Below are 16258 nucleotides of genomic sequence, written 5' to 3' on the forward strand. Positions count from 1 at the left end.
CATTCTTCTGCTCTCTGTTGCCCTTCTAAATTCTGTGCTACTCCCACCTATTCTCCTCCTCTGCTTTCATACTAACCAGCAGTATGTCCTTTCATGTTCCCATCAAGCCTGGACAAGTGGCAAATGCTCTCTTTCTTGTGCACACTGACTTTTCTTGTTGTTTTTAGCAGAAAAGGTGCAACTGTGCTGGCTTTTCGAGACGTTTGTTTCAGATGGGATTTTTCAGGGTGATGAATCAGACTCATTTTGTTCTCCAGTCACTGCACTGCAGCTTTGATGTTTCTTTTCTTCCCAGTAACGCATCAATGACTATATCCTTTCTGCAATATAACACCATACCAGGCAGTCTGATGGAGGGATAAGTTCATGACATGACTACTACCAAGTGTTAATGCTATTTTGACAGCAGTAAAATCTGTGTCTGTCACTCCATCTGTAATAAACAGGAGATTATGTCACACCGTTTCTATGCAGGGCCACAGTGTGGACTAAAGAACATAATGCTTGACTTATGTGTGGCATTAAACAGTGTGGAGCTACACCACTCCTTGAGCTTCATTGATTCATCTTATGATAAAAAAAAATGAGCATGCAGTAGTTGAGTAAATGTTTGCAAATATTTTGCCACTGAATTTAAATCACAGATTTATTGCAATAATAAGCATGAGAGTGTATCTTGATAGTTTGTTAATTGAGTTGTGTGGGTGGTTAGCCTTTTATATTTATTCAGATGATTCTGCATGTGAAATCACATGATTTAGTTATTTAGTCTGTAGTAAGAATACCAACTGTGGTCATCAGCTATCCCAAGTGATCTTCACTCCTTTGGAAATCCTAGGACAATAACATCAGAGTTATTACACAGAGTTTTGTTTGTTCAAATTGAATATGCATGAGAAGCTGTCTAGAGAAAGCTAGGCAAGAAAACACTTCTGTTAAAATGCTATGAAATTCGTGGAGTTAGAAGAAATCTTTAAGTATTATAACAGAGAAAATTTGGGACTGACTTAGGGAACTGGTTTATGGAAACTACTCCAACATTCCACTATAAATATTAAAACCTGGAAGGTAAATCTCCTTGTAGAAATGAAAAAAGTTAATTGGCTTGATCTAGCCTCATCAGCTGGAACACATTAACCACACTGTTCCCAGCTATTGTTGAAAGACTCTTGAATTTACATTTCCAGAATAGGAGATGACAGCACAGTTTATAATGCTGTCTTGATTTACATGAGGGATCAGGGACTTGGAGAGGAAGGTGGGGGAACAGAAAGAAGAGCTGTGCAGAGCAGTGGTTGCTCTGTCAGGGTTATGGGATGCAGGAGTCAAGGCTGCAGGAGCTGCCAGAGTGTCTCTTGTGTTTTGGAAAGCAGTCACCATTCTGCTCCTGTGGCTGTTTCTGATCCAGTGCCAGAACACATGGCTCATTGCTGATTTTTATCTAATTTTCTACTGACACAACTGGCACAAGTCCTCTTTTGATCTGTAAGATCAGAAACAGATGTTGGGTAATTTAGCTTGATGATTTGAGGACATGAATTGGTAATGCTAGGTGTATAGTTGAACTTGATGTTAAAAGTCATTTCCAGTCTGAATGATTCCACGTTTTACAGGTAGGGGTCCAGCAGCCAGATTCAGACACCCCCTGATCTAACAGGGAAGCCTGAAAGTCATCTCATCATGCTTGTGATGGACTGTGGGTTCATCCTTAATACCATGTGATTAAGGTATTTTTATTCATATCTCATAGATATTTTTTCTAACCAAGCAGCATGGGAGAAACTCATTTTATCATTCTTTTGTAGCAGAAAACTATTAAGCTGCATGGGATTTTTGTAAAACAAGACCATTCTCTTTGCTTTTCCTCGGCAAAGTGCTCTGTACCTCACCATGTGATTACAAATTCAGGAAGCAGACAGCAGAAGGGAAGGTTCAGCTCAGCATTAAGACCCTGTGCACTCTCAGATCCCTCTGGAGTCAGTTGACCCAAAGCTGGTGGTGGAGCCCAGCAGGCAGCTGAAGTTCCAGGAACCATGTTCAAGCAGACACAAGGGCTGAAATTAATTTGCCCAAACACAGACATCTATTATCAGCGCAGCTGCTGTGAAGCACCTTTTTTGGCCTCTTGAAGGCACTTCAGAAAAGCTCATGTGTTCCCTAGATGTATTTGCCACCCCTTGCAGAAGTCTCAGACTGCTCACCCTCTCTGGATGTGCTTCTGGAAACCTGCTTTGACTGGCTGTTCTTGAGCAGAGGGATTGAACTGGGGGGGTTTCAAAAGGTTTCTTCCACCCTAATTGTTACTGTGGTCTCAGCTGGAAACAAATTCCAGTGCACTGGGCACCTGAAATTTCTGCTCTGCAGAAATCCACTGAGGGTGATTCAGCTTGATTCATCTGAGGATGTTTAGAAGTTTCACACCCCATGAGATGCTCTTCACCTCTCTGGGGCAGAACAGCACTTATAGGAAATATGCATCATTTCATGCCAGGCCAGGAGGGACACCCTCACCATCTTGGGTACACTGGGTACTAACGTTTGAGTGACTGACTTCTCAGTAGTCACATCTTTTGAAATATTATATAGTCAAGAGTCGAGGTGGCAAAATCTGCCCATCCAAAATTAATTCCTTCCATGGTAAGATAATTCCTTGCTATGATATTGTGCATCTTCTTCGAGTATGCTACACTTAGCACTTTATGCTTTTGCCTGTTACATTAACAAGCCCTCAGCTATGTGGAACTTCCATGCTATGCTGGTATTTGATCAAGCCATCTCTAAACTTTTTCTTGGACACACTAGGAAAAAAGACGAAACAAATCAAAAGTTACCTTTTTTATTATTTGAGGCAGATCTTTCACATTGCAGCCTTTCATTCCTGCAGCCTTTATCATGACAGTTTTTTGAGTCATTAAATACTAAAGTGTTGGAAGATCCCATGAATCAGAGGACATGGCTTACTGTGATGGTGTGTGTCTTTTGTCACTTGATCAGAACGAGACAGATGAGCCAGCAATTGAATTCTGGTGATCTTTCACTGGAGTAAGCATTGTTTCCCATTAAATTGCAGCAATGGTACAGTCTGAACAGGAGGGAAAGTGGAATCAAATTAACGATGAAAAAGGCTGGTTTCACTTTAGTCTCTGGTTATAAATGAAGCAATACCTAGAGATATGCATCCCAAATGTCCATCACCCTCCCTCACTGACTGCTCAGTAGGAAGAAATCTCTTTTTTTTTGTACAAAACATTTTCTGACACAGTGATAGTGCAGCACAGGGAAATGCCCCATACATTCCCTGAGCAGAAGAGAAGCTGCAGCACTGGGTTGCAGATGAGGGTCCTTGGGTAAAACCTCACTGTAAGGCACATTTCCAATCCTGCAGCCCACTGCCAAGATCCTTGCCTTCCCACTGCAGCTGGAAGTGGCTGCTCCTATTCACACGACTGATGTAGAGACAAGATCCTTCGTGTTTTGTTGCATCCTGTGTCTTGGATTGATGTAGCAGTGAATTAGGTTGAAATCTGGGATTTTAGATTAGTTTGTTGTACTCCACTTCTAATTGTAGCCTACCCAAGAATGAGCGGTGTTGGACTGCACCATAATTTTTTTGCCTTGCTGCTCAAAATTAAATTTTTCAGTCTACAAAATGTACAAATTTGGATGAGAAAGCTCAGCCCAGAAGGGAGTGTACCAGCAAATTATCTCCCTCTCTCCCACATCTGTGTCATCGCTATTATCTCATTTACCCTGGAACAGTAAGAAATGCAGAGGAATCCAGTTATCTCACTTTATTTCCCTTGGTGGATGTCACAGAACATCTCGTGGCCTATCAAGCATCTCAAAGCAATGTAGGGATTTCAGTAAACAGACAGTTTACTTACAAGTGGTTCCAACTTCTGTAGTCACATTGAACCAGGCTTATTTTTCCCTCTAAAATTCCTGACAATAGAGAGCCGTGAGCTTTTGAGGGTGGCACAGGTTATCATATGACAGATTAGGCAGCAAAGACAAGTGCCACTGTTACATGCACTGATACCTGCAAGTTCAGGTCAAGGACCTGAACATTATTACACTGGGACTATCTACAAACCTGTGATTAAAAAAGTGTTCCCCTCCAAAAAAACCCCTGTGAGATCCCTAAGGTTTAGCTGAGGGAAAAATGTTGAGTCTCCTAGGCTGCTCTACCTACCTCTTATAATATCTCTTGTACTTGGAGCCTTGTGGAATTTTAGGCAATAGTGTTTTCTGTATGGGGAGTAGGAAGGGACAGACCTCTTTTGAGGGACTGTCAGACACAACCATCCTTTGCCACCCACCTGCTCACTGCCAACCAATGCTTGGTGGGCAGTCAGGTGAGTGGAGGGAAGAGGAGAGCCTTGGATGCCTCTCCTGACCACTCTTGGTTGGCTGAGCCAAGCTCTGCTCTGAGCCAAGCCTGCATGCACCCTCCCCAGTCAGCCCTCAGATGCTCCTTGAAGGTCTTTATAGCTTCTTTAAACCTCTTTCCCAACTCAGAAACGTTGTGCAGTCACTTTGTGCAGATGAGTTGCATCAGCTATGGGAGAGCTCACATTAATGCACCTCTGAGAGCTCAGGTCTCATGTGAACAGCTGTGACAGTAGGAGCCCCAGCATGAGCAGGACAATACCAGCTCCAGTGTGCAAGGATGAAGTCCAGCTGGCAGCTGAGGCTCACTCCTCCAGCCAAGGCAGTGCAAAGGTGCCCTGTGTGAGTCACAGCAGGGATGATGTTGTACGGCAGCAATTAATTTGTTTCTAAGGCAAACGAGCCTAAATGGTAAAGGCTTCTGCGAATGGAATTTACTGTTCCAATGTAAATAAGGAACTGGCAAACAATAACCACTCCAGTCTGAAAGCCCAGCCAGCAATTGGTTGACATTTGGGCTGCAGAGAGTTTGCAGATTCCCCACGAGTTGGAGAGGAGCTGTGTTTTGCAGCAACAATTGATTTATTACTGTGACAACGAATAGAAATAGAAGGACCTGCTGGCAGACAAGGGTGTGATTTGTTCCTTTGCAAACAAGCAAGTGGTGTCCAGCTGGCCAGTGGCCATTGGCAAGCAAAAACCCAGGGAACAATGTTTTATCTCCTCTCTGCTTGAGTTTTGCCCACTAACCAGTGATGGAATTAGGGTGTCTTTTTGGGTTTTTTATTGTTCAAAAACAGACTTGTAATTAATAATGTTTCTACAAAGTGAGTAAGGGGGAGGGCAAAGGTCAGGCTGTCTTCTAGATATTTCACTTCTTAAGCAGGAGGATGACACTTTATCTGTTATTCATGAGCAGGAAATAATTCTCATTTGTATTGCGGCAGCTCCTGTAAGGACCAATCAAGGTCCCATTGTGTTGATGCCTGATTGGTGGCCGTGCGCAGAAAATTGCTGGTGCCTGCTTGGATACAGTTCAGAAACATCCATTTTTTTGCCATGTAAGGTTTGACACGAGCACATTCTGATCAGCAAAGCACGTAAGTGCACGTTTAAAGCAATCTCTTTCCAGCCAAATGCTGTGTTTCAGTCCTCTCAAAGAGAGGGGAATTTAAACGTGTGCAGAAATGTTCAGCCAGGGCTGAGCACTGAGACAGGGCTGCTGCATATAGGCCTCACATCTTCTGAGAGTTCCATGTATAAAAGGGAGTTTTCTTCTGATGCAGGGTTTGGGGTATGAGGGGACAACCTGTCCAAATGAAGTTTCAAGCCAGTTTGTTTTCTCTCCTGGACATGTTCTAAGCCTGCCCCACTGAACTGACACCATTCAGAGAGCTGCACTCATTGGGACCATGAACCATTTGACAAATTCATCATGGGCGTGGGCATCAAGACAGATGAACCATTTCCATTTTCTGAAACAAAGCATTGAAGTGTAATAGATTGAAATTAAGGTATGAGAAATGAGGGTGAATGAAAATAAAAACATACCAGTGAGAAGAGCTGGCTGATTGTGGAGTAACCTTGATGGAACAAGGGAAGAAACCAAAATGGCATGTAGCATTTCACGGTGGTTAATCTGGTATAGACTAAGTCAGAAGGGTTAATTCCTTACTGGGTGACATTGGACAAGCTGAAACTTCAGAGATATGAGCTGTTAAAATCAATAAGGCAATGAGTACATCATTTTTGTGAATATGGAAAAGAACATTTGTGGTGTATCATTTTTGCTGCAAAAGTAATAATAAAAAAAAGTCAACAGAGACCAGTAGCTAGCTACAACTACTTCAAATTCTGGATGTTGTGTAAAATAGCCATTATTTACTATGCTGGTAAGCCTGGAAAACATTGACTTTGTAAAGCTGATAACAGTAATGCAGTGGGAACATTTTCTGGGATCAGTGGAGTGCATCACATTGATAAAGAATTTCCCTGTAATGCTCTTACAGTAATTGAAGCTACACTTTCCTGCACAGTAAAACAGTCTGAGGCTGGCAGAAGGTTTACTAAAACTTCCCTTTTCAGTGCCAAGCAATTTGCTACCTTCATCCAGTGACTGCTCACCTGACTTTCCACAGCTTTGAGACCTAACACAGAACCCGTGAACTCTAGCACAGGCTCTACTGAATATAGATAATTTCCATTTTTAAGACATTTCACTGTTGTGGAGTGTGCAGGTTACTTCCTTATACAATAGAGAATCAGAGCATGCTGTACTTAAAACCCAAAGCAGAGGGGTCAGCATTTGTGTGCATTATTATCAATGAAATCAGTAAAGTGATGCACTGAAAATAAGAGGATTTTTGTAGGAATATACAGGCTAACATTCAGTCTTTCTTTCCAGTTGGAGATTTTATTTTTAAAGAAACTTGTCTGCTTAGACTCCTCTAAAGATTTCCCTTCCTTTCTGCTTCTATTATATATCTTTAACTGACCAGGATGATTTAGCAGTACTTGACAGTCAGTATGTTAAAAAAATATTCAAGGTTACCTTTACAAGGGAAGACAAAAAAAGACTAGCAGCTTTCTCACCTACATATGAAAGCAAGAAGAAAAGAAACAATTAAATGGCACAGCTTCTTCTGGAACTCTCAGACCTTTCTATCATTTTTATTTTCCTCTCAGCAATTTTCACAAGCTTGCCTTGTACATTAGCCTGGCTCACTCGGCTCCATCGTTCTCTATAAAATTCCTAAGGCAGGGAAAGCTCCCACTGAATTCAAGCCTAATACGGTTCATTGCAGGAAGAGAAACCAATTTTGGTTTTAGTGAGATATCTACGGCTGAAACAAGTGTATTTAAGATACAATGTCCTCAGCTTACTTGCACACTAGTGTTATGTTCCTGCAACTCCCAGTGAGGTTTGGTTTGTGCCAGACGGTGCAGAACTTATTACCCACATCTGTCTCAAAGGAAAGTGTCTTGTGAAAGTTGGTGTGGAAGGAAGCACTGATATTTCCAAATGGACAGCCTAGGTAAAAACAGATGAATGGAGAGGGAGCTGGTTCCTCAGAAACCTGGGTGGGTGATAGGGGCATTCTCCTTTGCATATGCCCAGTAACTGCTCTACCTGTGTAAGTAAGGAATTGTAAGGTTTTCTGGTGGATATAGAACTGAGGGCTGCATTGAAAGGGAGGAGGGAGGAAGTCATTCTGCCTAGCATAATTCTCAAGGGACTCTGTTCCATTTGTTTGAGCATATCTGGCAATGAAGATGCGGTTGGAAGAGGGTTATGAGGATTTTTCACAGAATCACAGGATGTTCTGAGTGGGAAGGGACCCACAAGGATGATCAATCCCAACTATTAAGTGAAAGGCCCATATGAAGATCAAACCCACAACCTTGGCATTATTTACACCCTGCTCTAACCAACTGAGTTAATCTCAGTAAATTTGTGTCTTCCAGTATACTTAATTGTTAATTTCTATTCCTTAATCTTTCCTTTTTATGGATATTTGAATGTTCTGTTTCAACAAACACCTATTTGTGATTCTTTTATCCAGTCTCAGGTGAGCATTTTGGATATTTATTTGAAAAATCCTTATATAGGAATACTTGAGACTGAAAACAATCTTGGTTTCTCCTCTTTAGCATTTTTATCAGCTACATTCAAGTAGTACTTTAGGCAAAAAAAAATCTGACCGAAGTGTTAGTGAAATAGTATCACTGTCAAAAGTAATGAGCGCCCTTGGCACAGTGAGGGACAGATGGGCCATGATGCCTGGTCCTCAGCCCTTCCACTGATGGGAGCTGGCTCTGCCTCCACATGCTCACATTCCCCTGGACCCATGCACAGACCACACAGACCATTTCAATTCACCTTGTGTGACACTGACACACCTGCAGGACTGAGAGCCTCTCCCACATGCATGACAGCAGAAAACAGGGGTGTTCTACTATTTCCCATCATTTTATTGCTTTTTTAAGTCTCTTTAAATCATATATACATGTCAGTCCAGCAATGAAACCCCAGCTGCTGTTGGCTGTTTGTGCCTGAACCTGAGCCTGTCTCCAGAGTGAAGGTGTGGGCTGACCTGTCAAACCCCTATCACTTCCCTCAGACTAATGCTGTGTGTCACTAAATTCTGCAGCCGTCTCCCACACTTCTAGAAGCAATTTCCACTCTATTAAGTTCTATTGTTTATGGTGTCCAGGAAGCTAGAAACAGGCTTCATTTTATCTACAGTTTAGCAATCGTCACCAATCTACCATTGGGTGTGTTATTAAATTAAGGATATTGAATCAGATTCTGCTGGCAGCTATTTGATGTCAAACCTGGATTAATCCTGAATTTACAGCTGTGACTGGTGTTATTCAGGAACTAAAAGTTTTTCACTTCAAGTTTTAACTCTGTATATTACAGGCTGTTTTAAAGATTCAAGGTTTTCTAGAAATAGCCTGGGCTGGCTGCTAGGGCAGATGTCCCACAGGATAACTTCTCCAGAGGACAGTTTGCTCTGCTCACTGTGTTCTGAAATTTCTTGCATGGTGAACTGAGGAACTTCTGTATGAAAAGAGATATCAGCTAAAATTATAGTAGCTCTGTTTTGTTCTCCATCATTCTGGTCAATGTACTAGACAAGTACTACATTTTTTTTCCCAGATTCCCAATTTCCTATGGAAACAGTGACTCCTTACCTTCATACACCTGTGAGTCCAAAGTGGAGTCCTTGTGCTGCAAGAGGAAGGAGAGATCCAGGTGGTTTATTCAGATTTTTCTGCACTTGGATGTATTCTGGCTATCCCCGTCCTGGTTCCAAGGTGAAGGGTATTAAACACTAGGGACAGGGCTCCTCTGGGAGACAGTTGTGCTGCAGAATTTCCCATATGTGTCTGGAGATGCTCTCACTTGGAGTGCCTTGCATTCATTAATTTAATTGCATAGAGTCGGCCAAAGTGCCCACAAGGTGCTTGGGAAGAGCTGGATGTGGGGAAAGCACTGCCAGGTTGAGTGGTGCAGCGTGTGCCCACTTCACCCAGGGCGCAGAAATGAAACCTGCAACAAGCATGGGGCAGTTTCCCCTTTGGAAAGACTTCAGAGCTTGTCCCAGCTTTGGACTTGAGAAAGTTCTATGTCAAAGAATGGGGATGCCAGAGCCTTTGGATTGTGTTGCTTACTCTCTGAGAAAGGGCTGCTCTAACCTTCCCCTCACACCTCCAAGACTTCCAGATTTTTGAATCCTTTTCTTTTTTTAGATTACTTCATAATAAAGGAAAATCAGCTCTACTGAATTGTGTGGAATACTAAAATAACAAAAAACAAAGAACCCCTGGATCACTCCATTCTATAAGGAGCAGAGCCTTCTGTCCAGCCCTGATTTCAAAGCCAGTGGTTTGCAGTAGTTTTGTGATCTGCAGGAGGTGTCTCCCCAGGGACCCAGAAAGCCTTGTTTTGCACCTTCAGGATTATGTTTTCAAGACCCCCTGCTCCTCTCCAGTCTCACCATGTGCTGCCAGCCTGCCCTGTCCTTCCACCACTGCCCATGTCTCCCCCTGCTCCTGCAGGGTTTCCACACTATGAGCAAGGGAGATAGGCAGGAACCCATCCTGCCCACACACACAGCACATTATAACTTATCAGCACATAACTTATAGCAACAAATCCAACAAATAAGGTCCCTAGAGCAGCAAGACACACTGAGACCTGTCTGGGCTAGAGCAGCACCAAGGTTGTCTCAAAACTCTTTCCACATTGACAGAGCATAGGCAGAGCATAATGAGTTATGCCCAAAGGCATAACTCATTGGAGAAATTAGCCCATAAACTTATTTCTGATAAAAGAGGCTTATTTTTTATTTAATGTCAGGTTAAATAAATCACAAAGCACAGCAGTGAGGATTTAGTACTTGCAGTGCTAAACCATATTACTTAGTATTAACACAGTGCTTTCCTCATTCAGGAAAATGTTTTTGCTAACTTAATTCACTCTCAGCTACCCTCTGCATGTCACAAAGGAAGTCAGGAGCATTTAATATTCCTGCTATAGATAAGGCTGGACTCACACAGCCTCGTTAGTTTCCCTCTTCTCCCACCCTCAGCATCCCAGCCTAGTCAGTATTTGCTGGTTTGCATCCCATACTTGCAACCTTCAAGACTTGAGCAGTGCAAGGGACATGATCCTGTCCCTTAGAAGAGAGCCAGCTATGGTCCTGGCCAGGCAGCCAGGGAGAGGAGCTGAGGCTGTTGGCGAGCAAGGAGCAGCAGAGGAGACAGAGTGAGAGAGCAGTTCTGGAGGCTAAGAGCTGGGATGGGGAGAGCAGGATGGGGTGGAGGGCTGAGGACGTACTTAGAGCGGCTCTTGGTCTGAGGCAGGAGGGAATTCGGGACAAAGGTTGGGGGAAGGATTCAGGTATAGAAATGGTTAGACACTGTTTGAATTATCTTACTTGATGGAGGTATGTAAGGAAGGACACAGTAACATGTTGGGGAAAGGGACATTAGGTCAGGCACCATTAGGTCAGGGGTGGGGCATGGGGATACCAAGTGTCCCTGGAGATGAGCATTTGAGATGTGAGGGGTAATGTTGGGAAAGGCATTCAATCTAGGGAAGCAGGAGCTGATTTCCAGGCTAGGAGAGTTACAGGGTGGGTGGTGTTCCTGAGGAGTAGCTGACCTTCACTGCACACCTGCCCAGCCCCTACATGCTACCACTGCTCCCAGCAGGACAGGGCTCCCCACCAGCAGACACAGACCACTCTGCCAGGAAACAGGGACAAGCAAGGTGCCAGAAAAGAACACAGAGCCCATCCCTCAGCTCTGTGCCCCTCCAGTCACTGCTCCTGTGGGGTGGAAGCCACAGGCCCACTGCTTCCCCACATCCCAGGAAAAAAGTCCCAAAGACCTGAAGGGAGACCTTGGGCATGAGGTGCCCAGGGATGGGTCATGGTTGATGTTGCTGCCTTTCACCTGGGCAAGGGGCTGCTCAGCACAAAAGGGAACAAACAGAGACAGCTACTCTAGCCCTTTAAACATTTGAGATCCTACTTCTAATGTATGTAAATATATCTGTGTGCCAGTACTCCCCTTCCCTCCAAGCTAACATAGCTTCTAGTTTCAATGGATTTCTCTGGTACACACCAGACCTATTACACACAGAGTTTTACACCAACCAAATTTAGACTTATGTAGATGGCATTTGCTTTTGGAAAGGATAGTACCTACACACTGGTGTTGATTAATTAGTATATTAATTAATGAAGAAGATAATGATTAGTGCCTATTAGTTCTGTAAACTAACATTTACAAAGTCATGTAGTTATTGTAGGTGAAGGATATGTTATTTTAAAAAATAACCAGGAATATGTTATTTAAAAAAATAACTGTTTGTTCAGCTAGTTATTTTTACCATATATCAGTTGGAGACTATACTATTTTTACTGAAACTTACTGTGCACTTGCTTTCAAAGAGTTAAAGTTTCTTATTTAGAAGTACTCAATTTAACTTCCTTATAAACTTCCCTTGATTTAGTAGAGAGTTAGAGATACCATGATTTAACCTACAGTTTAAAAAAGCTACTTAATTATAAATCCTTCCTGAAAGATCCCTGCATATATAAACCATGCTGTAATTAATAGCTAGAACAAATATTTTTAAATTTTCCCCTTAAAATACATTGATTCTATTTGACATCTCTTCTCAAAATAGTTTCATGTCCCATTGAAAATTACACTTTTTCTGGAAAGAGGAACAGAAACCTAACCAAAAAATTGACCCCAAAGTACATTTTACAAAAAAGAAGCCATTTATTCACTCTAATATTCTGAACACAGTATATGCTGACACTTTCAGTATCTCTAGTCTCAAACTGCTTGTAGCATTTTGCTGTAAGCCTGAATCTAATACAAGTGAGAGGCTGCTTTAATTTCTTTAAGGAGCAGTTCCCCTAGCTGCAAAGGCATTGAAGAGAGTCTGGAAGATGCAATCTGTGTGATGCTGCTCTTTATTGTCACAGGTACAAAGTTCTGATGTGGCAATGTTGCACATTGGGGTCATTGAACATTTACGGATCAGGAAGGACTTTTCAGTCTCCGAAATGGTTACAAATGTTTTTTGTCAGAACACACTCAGTACAAGCAGTCTGATCTCAGTGGAGTCCTACTATTTTATTTTGGGTTAATAATGGTAAAATCTTGCCAACTGTTGATGGAGAAGCCATGGGGTTAATTTATATTCATGTTGGAAAAGCAAAGCAGTGCTCCCTCCCAACTCTGACAGCTCTGCGAGTCCCTTCCGTAGCTGATTGTCAGGTTGTCCCGATCTGTAGCTTAGCGCTGACAACAGCTCACAGTTTATTTGCAGCTTTGAAGCCTGGTCCTATAGTTTTTCTCTTCTGACAGGAGATGAATAAAGGTGTCACTGTGGGAGACTTTTATCCGGCTGCTATAAAAAGGATCATCTTTGCCTTCCCTTGAAAGATCCTCTAGTTCACTTCTGGAGCCTGCGGCTTTCCCCTCAGCAGAGTTTAGTTCCATCAGCTCCAATTCATGTTTGGCAGCTGTTTCTAAAACCCTCTGTTTGTTGTAATACCTGACAAAGTTGTTAATGATGGGATGGATGGGGAGGGCGATCGCTATCACTCCACAAAGAAAACTGATGGCAGCATTCAGTTTTCCTAGTGTTGTTTTGGGGTAAATGTCTCCATATCCAACTGTGGTCATGGTAATTATTGCCCACCAAAATGACTGAGGGATGCTTTTAAATAAAGTTTCGGGGTGACTTTGTTCCATGGTATAACCTAGGGCAGAAAAGACAAAGATTCCAACAGCTAAGTACATGAGGAGCAGCCCAAGCTCCTTGAAGCTGCGTTTCAGGGCATAGGTTAGGGTCTGGAGCCCTGAGGAATGCCGTGCAAGCTTGAAAATCCTTGCGATCCTCATGATGCGCAGTGCCTGGACGGCCTGCTGGACATTGCTCAGCTCCATCAGCTTGGCTCCCAAGTGGGTCAAGGTCAGGCTGATGTAGAAAGGAAGTATTGCTAGCACATCAACAATGTTCATGAAAGAAAGGGCAAAGTGGAGTTTGTTGGGAGAGGAGATCAGCCTCAGCACGTACTCCATGGTAAACCAGCCTATGCAGGCGGTCTCGATGCTGTCCAGGGTCGGGTGCTCCATACGGTTCCCCTCTGCATCCACCACCTGCAAGTCTGGGATGGTCCCCACACACATCACAACAGAGGAGATCAAAATAAACAGAAAAGACAGTACAGCAATCACTCTAGCTGGATAGGATGATTCTGGCTTCTCCAGAAATTTCCAGATGCATTTTTGGCACCTTTTCCAGCGACTTTCTGAGGCATCTACTCCCAAGTCATCCAGAATGAGTTGCACCCTTCGGGCGATTTCTTCCAGTTCCTCCTTTTTTTCACTTAGGTGAGCTTTGCAGCAGTCATCCAAAAATTTCAGATCCACTTTCCAAAATTCCATTTCATTCTTGAAACATATGGGGCATATTCCTTTCTTCATGTGAATTTCCCCAAAGTAGTACACGTCAATAATGCATTTGAAAGCATCTGGGTCTCTGTCAAAGTAAAACTCTCTCTTTGCAGGATCATAGTCATCACAGAGGGAGAATATGCTATCGTATCCCCCCGACAAACAATTGACCAGCTCTGCCAGCCGTGTTTCTGGGTACTGATTCAGGTTATCTCCGTAGAACACCTGCCTTACCCCACCGACATTGACCACAATCTCCATTTCTTCACTTTTTTCTGACCCATCAGTGTCCACATCTGGAAAACTAGAGTCACCTGCCATTTTATAATTGTATTGGATTTTGGTTGATTTTTAGCCCGTTGTTTGGTTTCACAGCTTTGTGGTTTTAATCTCTCATGAAAGCAAATCAGCACTGAACCAGCCCTGTTACAAATGTCACCAAACTGACCTGGAGTCTTGATGGGAAAGGTTACTGACAGAAACCTGCGGTCGGGAAAGCCTGGTGAAGAATGCAACAAGCTGCAGGGAAAAGACAAGTCATCGGGCTGCCGTGCCTGCAAGCAGGGTATTAGAAAGCTCCAGCAGACTGGAAAGAGAAGAAACCATTTAATAAAACTCACCACTCTGTTCAGTGCTCGAGAGTCTTTTCAGGTCCCATGCTCTCTCTAAAAGTCATATCTATTCACAGCTTGGAAGTCACGGCAGAGAAATAAATCCCGGGCTCTGATTAACCAACGTGCAGTGAGTGACAGTTCTCAGAGACAGAGTCGGCAGGGTGAGCCCGCGGGGACCGCCGCGGCTGCTCCCTTCGCTTCCACAGACTTCCCTAGAAAGCTGCTGCTGAATTTTGTTTCTCTTTCCGTTTTCTGTTTACTTTAAGGTCTTCCAGAGTTCATCTGCTGACTCTCGCACATAGTCAGTCGGTGCAAACAGGCGGAGGAGAAACTTGTGCTTGTTTTCCCTTCGCTGTTTCCCAGCGCAATAGGGAGCCTAGGCTGCCAGGAGTCCTTTCCAAACTCTACCCTCTCCTGGTGAAACACAGCAAAGCACCAGATGCACAGAAAGCACTTCTCAGCTATTTATATGCCTGCCCAGTGGTACAATGATGCGTTTCTATACTGCCAGGAACTTTAAGGAGTTTTTAAAACATTTTTTTTTCATCACATGCAAAGCTTAACAGTGTATAAAGTCATTCAGAGCAGCAGAGAGACACACATATATTTTCTCCAGGCAGAAACTAGAAGAAGCAATACTGTGTTTTGGGAATAAATGTATGGCATAAATCTTGCTCTCAGTGGGGCTGGAGCAACTCTAGAGCATCTCTATGCTGTGTCAGGATATTGAGTTAATCTGGATTTGTACTGGTGTCTTTGAGAAAGAAAGAGAGACCATAAAGTTTCTGTTGCAGATCTGGAGCAAAACCTCCCCTGTACTCTGTGCACGTTTCCCAAAGCTCTGGGTCCTCAGTTTTAGCCACATTTCTGTGACTTGCTGTCAGCTGAGCCTGAGGAGAGTTTGAGTAATTTACATCTATGGTGATTTCTCAGTTACTGCTACTTACCAGAAGCAGTGTTTTGTACTACATCCAGATCTTTAAAAGTAGAATAATAAGAATTTCCTTTTAACTTTGTTTTCTCTGAATTCCAGGATTTGAGGAACATTTTCCCTCTACATGCAGAAAACCTACCACCCTGCTCTTAAATTATTCAATCTGACTTTACAGTTCATTTTAGGAGGCCCAGGAAAACCTACAGTTCCTAAGTTAACTGTTTCTGGCCACAGCAGAATGATCTGTACCAGCAGGTTATGATCTGTTCCAGTTTACAGGCTTCTGAAAAGCTTCTTGGTAGAGGGGAATAGAGAGGGGCAAATCCAGCTGACTCTTTGCTTCTCCAAGCTTGTGTCCATCCTGGGAGAAAGGTGAGATCTGTGATCCTGCTGTCCTCCTGCTGGTGTCACACAGTGAGGGGACCCTGGTGAGGACACTGTTCCTGCTGCACTGTCTCAGAAGCTTGTGGATGATTAATAAGAGGTGCACCAGACCTCATCTTGACTTGGAGTGTGCTCATAGCATCACATACCCAGGAAAAAGGAATATCAGGTCCCAGAAAGAGAGTAATATGTATTGGTCTACACCTGACTCACACTGTGAATCTCTGGAGGCCACTGTCACCTTCATGTGCTCCTGAGTGTGCTGCATCGTTTGGGTATAATACAAGAAGCCCCTTGAATTTTTTCCAGGCACATATAAATTTACTGAGACTTGCAAGCTTCTTGTGACAAAGGAAATATTTTGGAGACCTGGAAAAACCCTCAGTTTTTTGGGTTCATCAATAAATAATTACCTACCTGTGTCTTTCCTGCTTACTAACTAACT

General features: G+C 43.1%; 1 protein-coding gene across 1 annotated transcript; it reads right to left on the reverse strand.

The window, feature by feature from the left end:
• Positions 1 to 12185: 12185 nt before the first annotated feature.
• KCNF1 (potassium voltage-gated channel modifier subfamily F member 1) lies at positions 12186 to 14902 on the reverse strand. Its single transcript, XM_063391832.1, has 2 exons — positions 14502 to 14902; positions 12186 to 14400 (listed from the first exon to the last, which is right to left on the reverse strand). The coding sequence occupies exon 2, from the start codon at positions 14200 to 14202 to the stop codon at positions 12739 to 12741; it is 1464 nt and encodes a 487-aa protein (XP_063247902.1). The 5' UTR covers positions 14203 to 14400; positions 14502 to 14902; the 3' UTR covers positions 12186 to 12738.
• Positions 14903 to 16258: the final 1356 nt, after the last annotated feature.

Source organism: Prinia subflava, chromosome 2, assembly GCF_021018805.1.
Source record: "Prinia subflava isolate CZ2003 ecotype Zambia chromosome 2, Cam_Psub_1.2, whole genome shotgun sequence".
Taxonomy (NCBI): Eukaryota; Metazoa; Chordata; class Aves; order Passeriformes; family Cisticolidae; genus Prinia; species Prinia subflava.

What these genes read in the sequence shown, in the direction of transcription:
- KCNF1 (XM_063391832.1), bottom strand. Translation starts at nt 14,202, where the DNA reads ATGGCAGGTGACTCTAGTTTTCCAGATGTGGACACTGATGGGTCAGAA.